The sequence below is a fragment of the Macrosteles quadrilineatus genome, unplaced genomic scaffold, assembly GCF_028750875.1.
Source record: "Macrosteles quadrilineatus isolate MER2022 unplaced genomic scaffold, UCM_ALF_1.0 Scaffold_9__3_contigs__length_116548681, whole genome shotgun sequence".
NCBI lineage: Eukaryota > Metazoa > Arthropoda > Insecta > Hemiptera > Cicadellidae > Macrosteles > Macrosteles quadrilineatus.
The window spans coordinates 2494714-2510286 of NW_026542602.1; the positions used below are offsets into that span (position 1 = coordinate 2494714).

Consider the following 15573-nt stretch of genomic DNA (forward strand, 5'->3'; position numbering starts at 1 on the left):
TAACAATTAGTCTTATGACAAAACACACCTTTTTGCACTTACGTTCTTTACTAATACACTTGATAATTTTTGATATGATATCATATTTCAATTTTGTTCAATAACTTGAGAATGTCTTACGTATTCCTTTCATTAAAGGGCATGCACAGTACGGTTTATTCAGCAAGTTCACTTTCAAAATTATTTTTTTATATCGCGAGGGGTGAGTCAGTTGCTCAGTCGGTAGCGTCACGGACTTCGGGCTCAAGGCAGCGATGTTGTGGGTTCGGATCTTGGTCACTGCCGCAAACATATCAGTACAGTTCACCTTCTTACTGTACCAGCTCACCCCTTGCTTTGATAGAGTCACGCACGGGCAAATAATCTATGTGGACGGGCAAATGAAAGGTTAAAAGAGACTGCCGACGTCTTAAAAATAGATGTTTTGATTTAGAATAGAGTGCAGCTGACTAAAAAAGTTTTGGGAGTTGATTGATGTTAAAGTTGCAGACAATAATTGTTGTAAGACTACGAGCAACTTATACAAAATTATGTGTCAAACAAAACATAACTTTTATTTTAGTTTCAACAAAAAAGAAATACATCCCATCAGATGAAAAAAAAACAAAAAAAAACTAACAGTCTTGAACAATGTTTTAAATTATAGTTATTTTCTACACCTTAGGTTTGTATTTTTATTTTATAGCCATTTTACTTTGTAGTCCAAGTATACAAGGTAAGAATGGAAGCTTGAAAGAATATGGCTTATATTTCACAAATCATTATTTAACATTACACAATCTCTTATGACGTGATCTTCCGTAGAACTACACCATCAACTACTGGATCGACGAGGGAGTTCACCCACGCAAGTTGGTGATGGGGATGCCACTCTACGGACAGTCGTTCACATTGTCGGACCCGAGCAAGAACGGTCTCAATGCACCAGCATCTGGCCCCGGCACTGCTGGGGAGTACACTCGCGCCGGCGGCTTCTTGGCGTCTTACGAGGTGTGTAACTTGCGCAATGAAATATAAAATACAGCAATGACTTAGGCCTATATAGGTTGTTACCTCATCTTGTCTGATCAAGTTTCTCAATACAAAATTATCATTCACAGTCCAAGTGGGAGTCGTCTGTTACTTAGATACTTACATACAGTAACACAATATAAGAATAAAGACAGACATTTGAGAAAATTATGGTTAAAACTGGGTAGAACTACCTTGCATATCATAACCAAATTAAAGAGTTGTTAAAAATCTATCTTCACTCCTCAAAAAATAATTGTTAAAGTAATTTGCAAACAAAATTTAATATTAATATTAACTGGTAGGCTTGTTAGGCATATAGCTTGGATTTCCTATTGGCTATTTCTGTCTGTTTTGAAGTATTGCTATGACGTAATCATTTTCAAAACAATCGTCAATTTAACTGAAACATCCTTGAGGTTCTTGAAATCATTAATTTTTTGATTAACTACATCAATGAATGATGTCATTACAAGAATTTGTATTCATAACATAAACTATGAGATGAAACAGCTTATACTTTGAGTATTTACACTTACAGCCAGCTTGTCTGTTGTATAGAAACTCCTGTTACAGACTGTTTACTTTGATTTAAGGTTACACACTTTTTTCTGTAGGAAAGTAAAATGAGCGAGATAAAGTATAAAAGAGTGTAAAAAAGTTAGAGAGTGCAATGAGCTAATTTTTGTACTGTATGAAGAATGCTATATTTTTTTCCTGTTTTAATTTTGTTGGTTGTTTGTAGATTTGTGACCGAGTGCAGAACCAAGGCTGGACTGTCGTGCAGGACGAGGAAGGGAGAATGGGACCTTACGCCTACAAGGAGAACCAATGGGTCAGCTACGATGACAAGGCTATGATCAAGTACAAGGTAGGTGAATAGCGGTTGATAAGTTAAAGTTACATTTAAAATATAAATACTATCTAGAGCAGGAGAAAACCAAAGGTTTACAAGAGAGTCCAGATAGTTATAATGTTTTAAACAAATTATTTATGTCAAGCATCGGAACGGTAATTGATCAATAATATGTTTTAGTGTTTTAGTTCCATGAACTTTCCAGGTAGAAACCCATGTTTTAAAATGAATTTTTTGAAAAAGAGACTTTAAAACTCCTCTAAGTATTTAGACTTTTACAGTGTATTTATTTTTCAGTCCGAATACATCAGGGAGATGAACCTCGGCGGAGGTATGATCTGGGCCCTCGACCTCGACGACTTCAAAAACACTTGTGGAGGCGGGAAATACCCTCTGCTGAAGACAATTGCAGATACCCTTGCCAGTCCTCCAGGTATTATGGCATTGCAGTTGTATAGTTTTGTTGTAGTTCTTCAGCTGTTACGTAGAATGTTTGGTGAAGTCCTGCCTTTGACTATAGCTACCCAAACGTTAAACAATAAACATACAATTCATTCCATTTGTATAGGTCACTATAGGTTATGCCTAACTTTTGCGGACCACAGTAGACTGCCGATTATCCATGAGTGGATAACATGCTGAAAATTAACCACAATTGCATATATACCAAAATATAAAAAAACATGCTAGAATCGTGGTCTTCTGCTGACCACCATTTTGAGACGGTCGTCAGAAGAACTCGATTCTACAGTAAGGAAAAATATTATGCAAGTTAAAAGTACATTTATTATTCTAGAGTCAAAATGTTTAGCTTGAATTATCATCTCGCAGGCAGATATTATAGTTTTGCTGTTGTTTGCTTCAGGGACTACTGATGATTCTCAAATTACAACTAATGTGCTGTTAAATTAATTGTTGCTATTACTAGGCCTATAACAGGGTCTCCAATATTATTTGTTTTGTAAATACAGGTAAATATTTTCAGACGGTGTAAATTGGCAGAAGCCTACACCGAAACCAAAACCCACCAAAGCCCCAAAACCCAAGCCTAAGCCTAAGCCCAGTAAGCCTCCTAAGGGCTCTACCCCTCCAGTACCCACCAAGCCAGCCCATATACCCACCAGGCCTCCACCAACCACTCCTACCACAACCGAGGCGGTGGACGAGAATGCGGAGATCATAGAGGCGGGAGAACTGCCACCTGTCGAGGAAGTAACCACAACCACTAAGAGGCCTAAACCTTCCAAGAAGCCTAAACCCAAGCCTAAGCCCAAACCAAAGCCCAAGCCGACGGAAAAACCACCGTTGATGCTGGACAACACGTTCAAAGTCGTCTGCTACTTCACTAATTGGGCTTGGTACAGGTATGTGGATAGTTGCAATAGGACTCTTAGATTGCTATTACTGAGGATAACTTTATGAATTGGTGTCACGGCTGTAGTGGTTAGAAGAGTGCAGGACTTCTGTCCTGATGTTTCGGGTTCAAATCCCCCAATCACCAATGATTTCATAGCTAAGTGATAATACATGCCTGGCAATTCTGAGCATAAAATCTCAGTTTTCAATGGTTACAAGTAGTGTTTATGTGTCACTTTATGTGTTCACTGATTTACTTTTTTTGTAAAGGTTTTCAGCTGACGACGGCAATAAAATGTTTTTGTACAGCCTGAAGATTGAATTGATTGTGCTTAAACTACAAACTAGTTACTTAAGCAGATCTTTACAACATTTTCAGTATTTATTAGTTATCCAGAGGCTATAATACTGTAAACAAAATTATACTCAGGTTACTGAGTGCTTTATTAAGTAATGTAATAAAATTCTGTTTCACTGAAAGTATTACTTTTTTACTCATTAAGTTTGTTGGTTTCAGACAGGGACCTGGAAAGTACTTGCCTAGTGATATTGACGCAGACCTCTGTACACACGTGGTCTACGGCTTTGCTGTGTTGGATACGGATCAGCTGATAATCAAACCCCACGACACCTGGGCCGACTTTGACAACAGTAAGTGATTAGTGATCATATACTAAAGTATTTATGCAAAAAGTTTTATTCGCTGACATAGATAACTTTTGCCCTCAAAATTAGTCGTATTTATTAACAAGCCTTAAACACCAATAACTAAAACTTCAGGCTAACTGTTGTTTGTTACAGAGTTTTACGAGAAAGTGACCGCTTTGAAGAAGAAGGGAGTGAAAGTGTCAATCGCTATTGGTGGATGGAACGACTCAGCGGGAGGAAAGTACAGCAAACTTGTCAACTCTCCTGAGAGTCGTCGCCGCTTCATCGAACACGTGCTCAAGTTTATTCAGGAGCACAACTTTGACGGACTCGACCTTGACTGGGAATACCCCAAGTGTTGGCAGGTAAGGAAAAAGTAACTGGATACTTAGAGTGAATAATGGAGACTACAAAATTGGTCTTCAGGGTCCGATCGCGCCACAGACATAAACTTATAACTGACGTTTCATCCTTTTTACAGACAGCCATATTTTTAGAAGTTAATCGCCAATCGGTACAGGTACCTGGTGGTATTACTGGCATAGACTACGAGAACGTAGATTGTATTGGTTATAAAATGTAAGCTTATTTCTGCGATGCGGTTTGACTGTGAAGACAAAGTAGTAAAGTAGTGTTATACTTTGTTCACAATATTTAGGCGGTTTGAGGGGAAGTTCCCCCACCACTTTTTTTGTATTTAATGTACGAGCTATTATTTTAAAGGTAAGGGTCAAGTGGAGGGGATAGATTTTTTCCTCTAAAACCTCCTAAATATTGTGAACGAATTATAGTGTTAGTCGTTGTGGAAGACTTTGTTCCTTTAATAAATTGAATTGACATAGAAGAATTGACATTGATAAGAAGAACTTTAGTAACTTCTGTCAAAGTTGATTAAAATCCAATAGTTGATTTCCATAGGCTATAGGCATGCAAAGAACTAGGTTAAACTTTTAATTTTTTAGTAAAACTTTTTTAGATTCAAATATCTGAATAGATCTTTTGTCATCCTGCAGGCATTTATTTCATGTGCTAATTTGAAAGGGTTAGGCTAGTTTGTTCCCATGGAAAATTTATACATGGATAAATTAACTTACGCTCTTCACCTAGTACCCTCAAGTGTTAAAAATATTGTAAAATTAAAATAACACTATCTTGCAAAACATTTACTGTCAAAAAACACTATTATATTACTTAATAAAAGTTTTTGGTATAGATATTTCCTACCAGGGACGGAATAGTTGAGGTAAAATCACATACACAACAGTGTAACAGATGTGATTATAGTGCTCGCTTCAAACCTTTTTGTTGCTGATATCATCTAGAGTGAGAATTGATTCTGTTTTCAGATATTATTAGTCGATGGGTCATTAACAGGTGAACTACCAAAAGATTGACTACCTAGTAACAAAAGACTTATGCTTTAATTATTTCCTTACAAAAGAAATCAAAATAATGCAGTAACATATAAAAAATACACAAGCAAATAAATCAACAATTGTTTGACAGGTCAACTGCAATATGGGCCCAGAATCTGACAAGGAGGCGTTTGCTGCTTGGGTGACAGAGTTGAAGGAGGCGTTTGAGCCTCACGGACTGTTGTTGTCTGCGGCCGTCTCTCCTGCTAAAGCTGTCATTGACGCTGGTAAATATTTTGGGATCCTTATTAAAATAAAATGTTTGGCTTCTCTATTTCTAAATACGCAGCTTTTTTGGTATAAATGAACAGTTGAGTAAGCAAGTAAAATTAAGTTTCAGCTATGCAATCAGGTATGTAATAGTCTGGCTACAATGCATCATTTTATTTCAGAATCCTGAGTCCTTCCAAGGAGGAAAGTCTACAATCAATGATCATTAATAATTTAAATAAACGTTCATTTACTTGTTTCCAATGCCAGGTTATGATGTTCCTGTGATGTCTGAGAAGCTGGACTGGATCGCCGTGATGGCTTACGACTACCATGGACAGTGGGACAAACGGACGGGACATGTGGCTCCGATGTACCCTCATCCTGACGATGATGACGTCACCTTCAACACGGTAAGTTGGAGCTATGTTGTGGGCAAAGTGCAAGGCATAGCCTATAAAAGCCGGTGTGAGAGATGAAAGTCCCAAATAACTTATTTTTATCCTTTCTCATCCCCTGAATCATCGTGAAACTTTGCATTTTTACCAATTATGATGGAAAATATCAGCAATAATCTCTATGATAATGTTTTTAATATTTAAAAAATGCATCATTTGGTGTGTGTGATGTTTCAGAACTTCACTATTCACTACTGGACGTCACAAGGAGCCGACAGAAGCAAGCTGGTGCTGGGGATGCCGATGTACGGACAGAGCTTCAGTCTTGCGGACAAGAATGACAACGGCCTCAACGCACCGACCTATGGTGGTGGCGAGGCGGGAGAGGAGACCAGAGCTCGCGGATTCCTGGCCTACTACGAGGTTTGCTTGTGTTTAATTGATTTTTTTTTCAAATACAAAAATAATATTTGATAAAAAGGGGTGTTCTGTTGTTTTCAGGTTTTTTTTTTTGAAAATTTGGAATGCATTTGTTTTTGAAATTATCCAACAGACTTACAATAATTTGATAAAAACAGGTGTTTTCTTGTTTTTGAATTACTAACGAGGTTTGTTGGTGTGAAGACATACAATCCACTGATAGGAATTGGATAAAAAGAGATTTTTTACACTCTTATCAGGTAAATGCAAATTGAGGTTATCAGCTTTAAGATGCTAAAAAGTTACAGTGGTCTTTAAAACCCTCTTTGAAAATCTTTCAAAATTGACAAACAGATTTGTGAGCGGATCCTGAAGAGGTCGTGGGAGGTTGTGAAGGACCCTGACGGAGCCATTGGACCTTACGCTCGGCTGGGCGACCAATGGGTGTCCTTCGATGACCAAGCTATGATCCGTCACAAGTCGGAGTATGTGCTACACAACAACCTGGGCGGAGCTATGATCTGGGCGCTGGACCTCGACGATTTCAGGTAAACACAACTTTCATCCCTCTGTATACGAAAATACCTCATTTATGTACAGCTGATGTATAAAAAAATCCTCGGTTTCCAATTTAGCAAAATATATGTTTTTGCATGTCTTAAACATTAATTTTCCTTATCCAAATAAACTTTCTCTTTACCTTTACCCAAACAAATTTAGTTTTCATTTAGCTCAACAGGAGTACTAAATACTAATGTTTGCATTATTTAATTTTTATTATGAGAATAACTTTTCAATAGTTGACTCCTAAATAAACTCAAACCTATGCTATGACAACTTTAAACAGAATTATTACACCATAGAGTAATATTTTATTATTTAAAACCTAGAAGCTATGTTTGATTTTTTGAATTGTTATGCGAAGGAGCTCTGTTGTAGGGACTTTATTTTCATACAAGTTGTTGGCTACAAGTGATTTAATTCATTACAGAAACACATGTGGCTGTGAAAAGTATCCTCTGCTGAAAACCATCAACAGAGTTCTGAGGAAATACCCTGGTCCCGGGCCCGACTGTAGCTTAGACTCTCCAGGTATGTTGTTAGTGTCAGATAACATCACAGTTCAGTTAACACAAATTAACATCTCCCTGTCCCTCAACAATGATTTTAGCTCAGAAACCATCCGTTTGTAAACATAATCAATGCTTAGGTCCAGAGATGAGAGATAGAGGCTGCATAGCAGCAGAACCGCACACCTCTGACTGCACCAGATACTACGCTTGTATTGAAGGAAGACCTGTGGAACGAGTCTGTCCCTCGAGGCTTCACTTCAATGCGGTGAGTTGTTCATTCCTTATTGTATGCTTTCAATCATATTTGATTTAAAATTATTATCGTCAAATGACATTGTGTTAAATCTTGGTAATCTTAAAGAAAGTAATTCTAAAAAATTTCCAAAAAACTTTTGTTTTGTTGCCAAATCTACCTCTCTAATCGAAGTTAGCTCTGTTATTGTGTAGTTAACTAGGTATTGTGGAGTCGAGGTAACACCCTTGTAATGCATGTAAAGGGCAATAATTCATAACATGAGTAATTGTCTAAATTTCAGCGTCATAGACACATAATGTAGCAATTTGTGCTGTCAAGAGTTCACAGAATCAATGCTCTGTGATGTGTGGAGTGTTTATTTATGGAATGACTTGGTATTGTTTTACACAGACTTTCTTGATGTTGCAGGAAGAGCAGGCCTGTGATGTGCCTCATAGAGCAAACTGTGCGTTTGACCAACCAACTCCACCAATACCTTCTGAGATTGACAGACCAATAGATGTTGACACCATTCCTTCTGAGGGTAAGTTGTGTTGTATGAGGGAAGTGGATTGAATTAAGCATTTGGTTTGTGGGATGGTAAAGATTAATTATTTACAGTCAAATTTGTTTGTATAAAGCACTACGCTGACCAAATATATTAACATAAAAAATTGAATGAAATCTTTATAACAGGGTAGATGAAAAAAATATAAAATAATTCGTGTTCAATTTAAAAGTACTTAAATATGTAAAATTTGTTGTGAATAACGATATTAACCAGAAACATGCTCATTATGTCTCTAATAATTAGTAAACAAGTGTTGACAAAAATATAATCTACAATGGTTTAAAAAATAAGCTAACATGGGTAGAGAGCCTGCAAGTTCAATAATGTATTTTGTAAGATGTTTTTGTTTGTGTTTGTTTTAAATATATTTTGCTAATCCTCTAATAATTTAAAAAGCACAATTTTAAAATCTCTTACAAAATAAAAGCTCCAATATAAAACACAAACCAGTTTTCAGAATAGGATGGGAAATCTTGTTTCACTATTGAACATCGATTATCTAAATAATTTATATTAACAGCAAAAAGCAAAGTGGTGTGCTACTTCACCAACTGGGCGTGGCACAGGCAAGGTCTGGGCAAGTACTTCCCTACCAACATTGACACAGACCTCTGCACTCACATTGTGTACGCCTTCGCTACTCTGGACGAGAAGTCACTCACCGTGCAGCCTCACGACCAGTGGACCGACGTTGACAACGGTAACCACTAAACCACACTTGTCTTGCTAGTTGTACTTTATACACTTAAGTTCCCTCTCGTGGTTAAATTTTTTGGAGGATAATTTACCCAGGGATGCATTAGAGAAAAGGAAAGAATCACACAACTTAAAGGCTTAGAGTTTAGCTAGCTTGCCTGAGAAAATTAGAGTCCAGAGCCTATTAGATACACAAATATATATATACTGATATTTCGTTCTAATATAGCATTTCTTTAGAGATTACTTTGACCTCTCTGAAGAAGTCTTAGTCTTCTGTATATTCTGTGGACTCTAATATTCTCAGATAAGCTGGATGAACTCTATTCCTTTTCTAAAAACATTCCTAACCTATAATGGCTTCCCTTTTTATAATCTAAGAAAAACGATTTGGTAGTTGATCACACAAAAAGTTCATAACAAAACTTGACGTTTTGTCCCTCTGAAGGATCTTCTACAAAATATGTTTCCTAATTATGAGAATAAGTCATAATGAATGATCTTTGTATAGATAGATGACCACCACCTGAATGTGCACTCTAATTTTTGTATATAGTGTAATATTTTGTGTTTCTTTTGCTGGAGTTGAGTATTCTTCAATCAAAGTAAATCTGCTATCCACACAAAAACCCATGAAAATGACATCAAAATATTTTTCCTTCTAACAACTAATACTGAACTGTTTCCTCACCAGACTTCTACCGTCAGGTGACTCAGCTGAAGAAGCAGGGAGTGAAGGTGCTGCTGGGGGTGGGGGGTTGGAACGACTCTAAAGGAGATAAGTACAGCCGACTAGTCAACGATCCTGACGCCAGAGCTCGCTTTGTGAAGCATCTGTCACAGTTTCTACAAAAACATGACTTTCACGGTGTGGACCTGGATTGGGAATACCCTACTTGCTGGCAGGTATGTGTTATTTGTCAAAAATCCCTCATGAATCCAAACCTCATCAACTACGACTTGATTGGTAGATCAAGAACGTGATGTACTATGTGTAAATTTAAGATAAATATCAGTAGGGTGGTTCTAGAATGTAAGATGGTCTGTGTAGCTTTTTTATGACCAACTAGGATCAGCTGTTTCTTTTGCTAGGGTCCATTTAATTAGCACAATAATCCAAGACAACCTCTAGTTTCAAACCATCAACAATCTACATTTTGCCATGTTAAGATGATTCCATCATTTACTCTGCACTTTCATCAACCAGGTTGACTTATGGGACCTCAGTTCTGGATTAATGAGGGTTCACTGTGTTTACTTTTTGAGTTGGTAGCTAAATTTTTTTGGGAAATAAGTCAATTCAAACATCCTGGTGAGGGTAAAACCATTTCCTTATATTTCTTGTACAATGAGAAAACAAGACACCAGATATTGCAAACTGGCTTGAAGTCATAATTGTTTCATGATGCCCTGACAAGTCACTTTTTGACCAGGTGAACTGCAACGCTGGGCCACCGTCAGACAAGGAAGGTTTCGCAGCACTTGTCAAAGAGTTGAGTCGAGAACTGAAGCCACGAGGTCTGCTTATATCAGCAGCTGTCTCTCCTAGCAAGGTGGTGGTGGACAGAGGTAAGTGTACTACGTTTGCCAACAATGTCTCAGGCTATGTACCTTCAATCCTACATAAAAGTAGTCAGAGAATTACTAGTTTGGATCGTGTGACCCATTATCAAATCCAACATACTATTTCAATTTGATGTTGATTTGTTAGGTCTTGTAATCGGAGTAGGACAGAAGACAAAAAGAGGTGTGATGACCGGATATTTAAGTAAAAAACACTCAGGTATTCTAAGTAAATGTTTGTTGTTTGACAGTTACACGGAATGTGTTGAGTTGGGATTTGAAACAAAGCAAGAGTTGAGATTTTATGCTAACATGTTATTGTGGCAGCCTATGACGTACCTACCCTGGCTGAGCACTTAGACTGGGTGGGGCTGATGGCGTACGACTACCACGGCTACTGGGACAACCGCACAGGCCACGTTGCCCCTCTCTACTACTATGACGGAGACGTCTTCCCCACCTTTAACACTGTGAGTTGTCATGAATCTGCGAAGAGAGGTTAAGTGAAATTTTCTGTAACTCTTTGCAAAATGGAAAACTTTTTAAGTAGCGTGACTACTCACCAAAATTTATTTTAAATTCTTAAAATGTTAATGTGTAGCTTGAAAGGGAGAATAATATAGGGATAAATAATAAAAATATGTATCTGAAGCTAAACCAAATTACAATTATTTTGTATGAAGTTTTGGAGGAGTCTTCCAACATGGATAACAGAATAGATCCATTTGCTTGACTAATTTATTTAAGATTAATTTATGAAAATGTTTATAACATTTTGTAAACCTTAATTTTTATGGTATTTGCATTGTAGTCTATGCCTTAAAATTTTCAATCATTTTAGCCTCTGGATTGCTTATATATTAATTGATATTATAAGGCCTTACCTTAGCAATCCTGTTTTTTGTCCTAAAAAGCAGGATTGCTAAGGTAAGGCCTTATAATATCAATTACTTTAAATTTTACCGCCTCTTGTAGCAGTGAGCAAGGACATGTTTTTATTGACTGTGTATATAAGAGTTAAGATTCTTTATTAATTTTGAATGAAATGTAAGTTTGAAGGTGTTTGACAAGGGCATAAATTTCAAGACTACGATTTGGAGGTTAAGTTGATCCAATCATTAATGTGTTTTCAGAACTTCTCCGTGCATTACTGGCTGGACGCAGGGACTCCCAAAGAGAAGCTGGTGCTGGGAATGCCTCTGTATGGTCAAACATTCACCTTGGCGGACTCTGCAGATACGGGGCTCGGGGCCCCCACTCAGGGCCCAGGCATGGCGGGGCCTTACACAGGCAACGCTGGGGCTCTCGCCTTCTATGAGGTATGTAATAGCCAGACCTCGTTAAACTTGTTACTTGGAGGTGTGCACAGATAAAACAATTGTAATGTCTTAGGTATGCCTTTGACTAAGGAGAGTTGTAGACATCCCGTTCCTATGTTAAAGTGGTTGCTGGTTTCAGAATAAACGTAGTTGAGTAGTTATAGTTCTCGCTTAGCGATCAAAAGGTAGCCAGATTGATCATAAGAAAAGTTATAGCTTCATTACAGTTCAAAATTGGACCCAGCTGTCCATGATCATTGGGATTTAAATAAATGATCTTATGTTATGTTCAAACAATAACTGTCGAACCCCTGTATGTAGATATGCGAGAGAGTACGTGAGGATGGTTGGGTAGTGGAGCGACCAGCGAAGGAGTCCCTAGGAGCCGTGGCTCACTACGAGGATCAGTGGATCGGCTACGACGATGTCTCGGACATCAGCAGAAAGGTAAGATAAATATATGTCATCTTTAAGTATCATAGTTTGAAATTTGGCTGTAAAAATTAAAATTGTAAAAAAATTACATAACAGTTATTTTTATATTCGTGTAAATAGACATGTTACAACTTTGTGTAGTATTCCCAGTTTTAAGAACAAAAATATACAGTGCCTCGGGGAGCGAGCTGGTCTAGTGGTTAGAGTGCGGGACTTCGGTCCTGGGTAAAATCCCACAAAATCACCAATGGATTTTATCTCAGTAATAGAGCCGCAGCCCCTAGGCCTAGCCCGTGCTCGTGCCTAGGGCAAAAAAACCTCTGATGATGCCACACAAGTGGCGAAATGTACATCATGATCCATTATACTTACCAATCTGGCAACCATAAGATGAATTCACAAGTTACTATGGGTTGGCCAAGCACTCTTTGGTAAAAAGAAGTTGGTAGCATCTTTTAATCTTGAAATTTCCTGTTTACATAGGGCTGCAACAAATCCCTACCGCACGTGATTTTGGACTATTGTTACAGCTAAATTAAATCAAAACCTTTTTCCCGCAGGCGAAGTATGTAAAGGATCTCGGCCTGGGAGGTGCGATGGTTTGGGCGCTGGACTTGGACGACTTTAACAACAACTGCGGCTGTGGACGGAATCCTCTGTTGACGGCTCTCAACCTCGGTCTGCGCTCCTCCAGCGTCCCACAGCTGACTGGAAGAACCTCCGAGGACTGTACTGCTGCCGACCCAGCCCACCGTAAATTATAATGAAGGGACGTTAAGTGAAACAAAGCTGGTTATTGTCGAGACAACATTAAGAACTAAAGGTATAAAATTGGCAAACAAATTAAATCGGTTTTGGTTTGAAACTGGTATGTTCGGACAGTAAGGAAAAATATGTTAATGAGGAGAAGTAACTGGGATTAAGTTAAAAGAATTAGAAAAAGGATTAATTTGTGAGTAATGGTAGTAAAAACTAGAAATGTCATTTGTAAAAGGACTCAAAGGTTCATATTACTTCCTTGACAAAAAAGTTAGCCTATGTGATAGAATTTGATAAACAGAGAAAATAAAGGTTTAAAGCTGATAGAACTAGGGAGACTGGGTGCATCCTTTGGCTTTGACATAAGTGGCCATCTTGACATAATTTTAGATATTAAGTAAAGATTTGCTCATAAATTGTGTTGATCAAGTCATTTTACATTTTAACTATACTGTGCCATTTTTAGGTTAGACCAATGTATTTATACAATGTATAGTATCGATTAAAGTGATCTACATTACATTTTTTGGATTTTATTTACATCAACTGGTTTACCTAATTTTGAATACTAGGATTACAATATATGCAATAGATTTTTAAAATGGAATAAAAATTGACGATTAAAACTGTACAGGCTGATAGAATTATAAATTCACCATCTACAAAGCTAAAAAACTCTACCCATGTAAAAATATTATATTTGATACATATTGACAAGTTACAAAGCAAAGATGTATAAAGTAAGAACAAAAGAAAAACTGAAATACAGGTGGCACTGGGAAGGGGCATCATGATTCAGTTGGTTTTATTTAGTCAGTGGCAGTGATTAGACAGTGCTGGCCAGCCTGTACAGTTTTATCAATTTTTATTCCATTTTAAATATTTTATCAACATAACAAGTTTCAATTATTGTGATTGTGATGGTTTTTTAAAGAATCTATTGACATACCACGATGTATTAATGTATTGATGATGTGGTTGTATACAAATTGAACTGATGAAGCTCCAAGGAATGAAACTAGTCATTATATGAACAACTGTGGTTGGATAAGGTAATTATTTTATTTTATTAATGATTTTTTGTGTGTTTTTTTAAGACGATGATGAGCGTTCTTGAATAGGAAAATTTATGACTACACCACTGAAAAATACAATACAACAAATGTTTATTGCATGCTCTCAATGGTTTTGGTTTATACATCATATAATGGTTTGCAGGCTAGCTATAGTTTAAAAATTTACTAACAAAAATTTAAATATATAAAACCAAATAATTATTTTGTTGCGAGAGAAAACAGGTTTTCAAAAAAATTTTGTAGAGAGATCTTACAATACATTTTAATCACAGTGTATGAAATTTACAAAAAAAAATACAAAAAATGAAAAAATGATACCCGTGTTTCCATTTGTGTTTTAGTGAACTCATCTAAAATCATCGAATCTTACACCCAACATTTTCCCTAAATCCGATGTTTTCGAGAAGGCTTTCTTCATGTTGTTTTCAAGTTCGTTAAACATACCGTCCACTTTTCTAAAATGTTCCAAATCCTTAAACTGGTGAGGTTGTTGTGTATTCCCTGGTTGACTTGCATGGAGTGGCACAGGAGTGGAGTGATTAGTTTGAGCCACGTGTTTTTCTGGTTTCCTCATGAAGTTTTGATTGAAAAAGTTGAAGAAATCTGTACAGATCGGGTCGTCGAAGGCAGATGTTAAACATTCATCCAGCTCCCTCTCACTGTCTCTTCTGACAAAATTGTCTGTAACAAAGTCGAAAAACTGTTTGCCGAACGGGTCGTTGAACAGTCGGTCAATGTAGAACGGACCTGCTCTGTAGGGTTTCATGGTTTGTGTTTTTTGCTGTTGAGGATGTAGTTGCTGTTGTTGAGGATGTTGCTGCTGCTGTTGTTGAGCATGTTGTTGCTGTTGTTGAGTATGTTGTTGTTGCTGCTGCTGTTGTTGAGCATGTTGTTGCTGTTGTTGAGTATGTTGTTGTTGCTGCTGCTGCTGTTGTTGAGCATGTTGTTGCTGTTGAGTATGTTGTTGTTGCTGCTGCTGCTGCTGTTGAGGATGTTGTTGTTGATGCTGCTGCTGCTGCTGTTGAGGATGTTGTTGCTGATGCTGCTGCTGCTGTTGAGGATGTTGTTTTTGATGCTGCTGCTGCTGTTGAGGATGATGTTGCTGTTGTTGTTGTTGTTGCTGGTGTTGTTGAGAGGAAGGTACTTCACAGCGGACGCTTGATTTGTCGAAGCTACAAGATGCGTTGTGCAACGCCTGAGCTAGCCGAGGGTCGCTCTTCACTCTAGCAGCCATGTCGGGACAGCAGTAGTAGTAGTAGTGGTAGTGGTGAACTGTCACGTGCGGCTGTGGTGTTGTCTCAACGCTGCGTTTGAGTCTCCCCTGCACATAACTGATATTTAAGATTTCTAGAACTAAGAATTTTTTAAATAACTGAGGTTAGTAATGTGACGCTTGACATCACAGCGCTGCCTATGTTATTTTACATGAACAACACCTCTCAATGTGGAGCCAGGGAGGTGATGAGATAATCTCTGGGCCCAGTGGTGCCTCCGGAACTGAGGAGTGTACTTTAGACAAGGCATTTGACAAG

At 37.7% G+C, this 15573-nt stretch overlaps 1 protein-coding gene across 1 annotated transcript in view; it reads left to right on the forward strand.

The window, feature by feature from the left end:
- Positions 1 to 13476, forward strand: part of LOC129002005 (probable chitinase 10) — a 44231-nt gene extending 30755 nt beyond the window's left edge. Inside the window, exons 31-50 of the mRNA XM_054429484.1 lie at positions 805 to 990; positions 1757 to 1882; positions 2165 to 2300; positions 2853 to 3231; positions 3741 to 3874; positions 4025 to 4236; positions 5378 to 5513; positions 5767 to 5909; positions 6132 to 6317; positions 6669 to 6862; positions 7306 to 7406; positions 7525 to 7652; positions 8052 to 8166; positions 8714 to 8893; positions 9584 to 9795; positions 10323 to 10458; positions 10780 to 10922; positions 11586 to 11771; positions 12093 to 12218; positions 12767 to 13476. Of these exons, the coding sequence (XP_054285459.1) occupies positions 805 to 990; positions 1757 to 1882; positions 2165 to 2300; positions 2853 to 3231; positions 3741 to 3874; positions 4025 to 4236; positions 5378 to 5513; positions 5767 to 5909; positions 6132 to 6317; positions 6669 to 6862; positions 7306 to 7406; positions 7525 to 7652; positions 8052 to 8166; positions 8714 to 8893; positions 9584 to 9795; positions 10323 to 10458; positions 10780 to 10922; positions 11586 to 11771; positions 12093 to 12218; positions 12767 to 12970 (3363 nt within the window). The 3' untranslated portion in view covers positions 12971 to 13476. The remainder of the gene's footprint in view (positions 1 to 804; positions 991 to 1756; positions 1883 to 2164; positions 2301 to 2852; positions 3232 to 3740; positions 3875 to 4024; positions 4237 to 5377; positions 5514 to 5766; positions 5910 to 6131; positions 6318 to 6668; positions 6863 to 7305; positions 7407 to 7524; positions 7653 to 8051; positions 8167 to 8713; positions 8894 to 9583; positions 9796 to 10322; positions 10459 to 10779; positions 10923 to 11585; positions 11772 to 12092; positions 12219 to 12766) is intronic.
- Positions 13477 to 15573: the final 2097 nt, after the last annotated feature.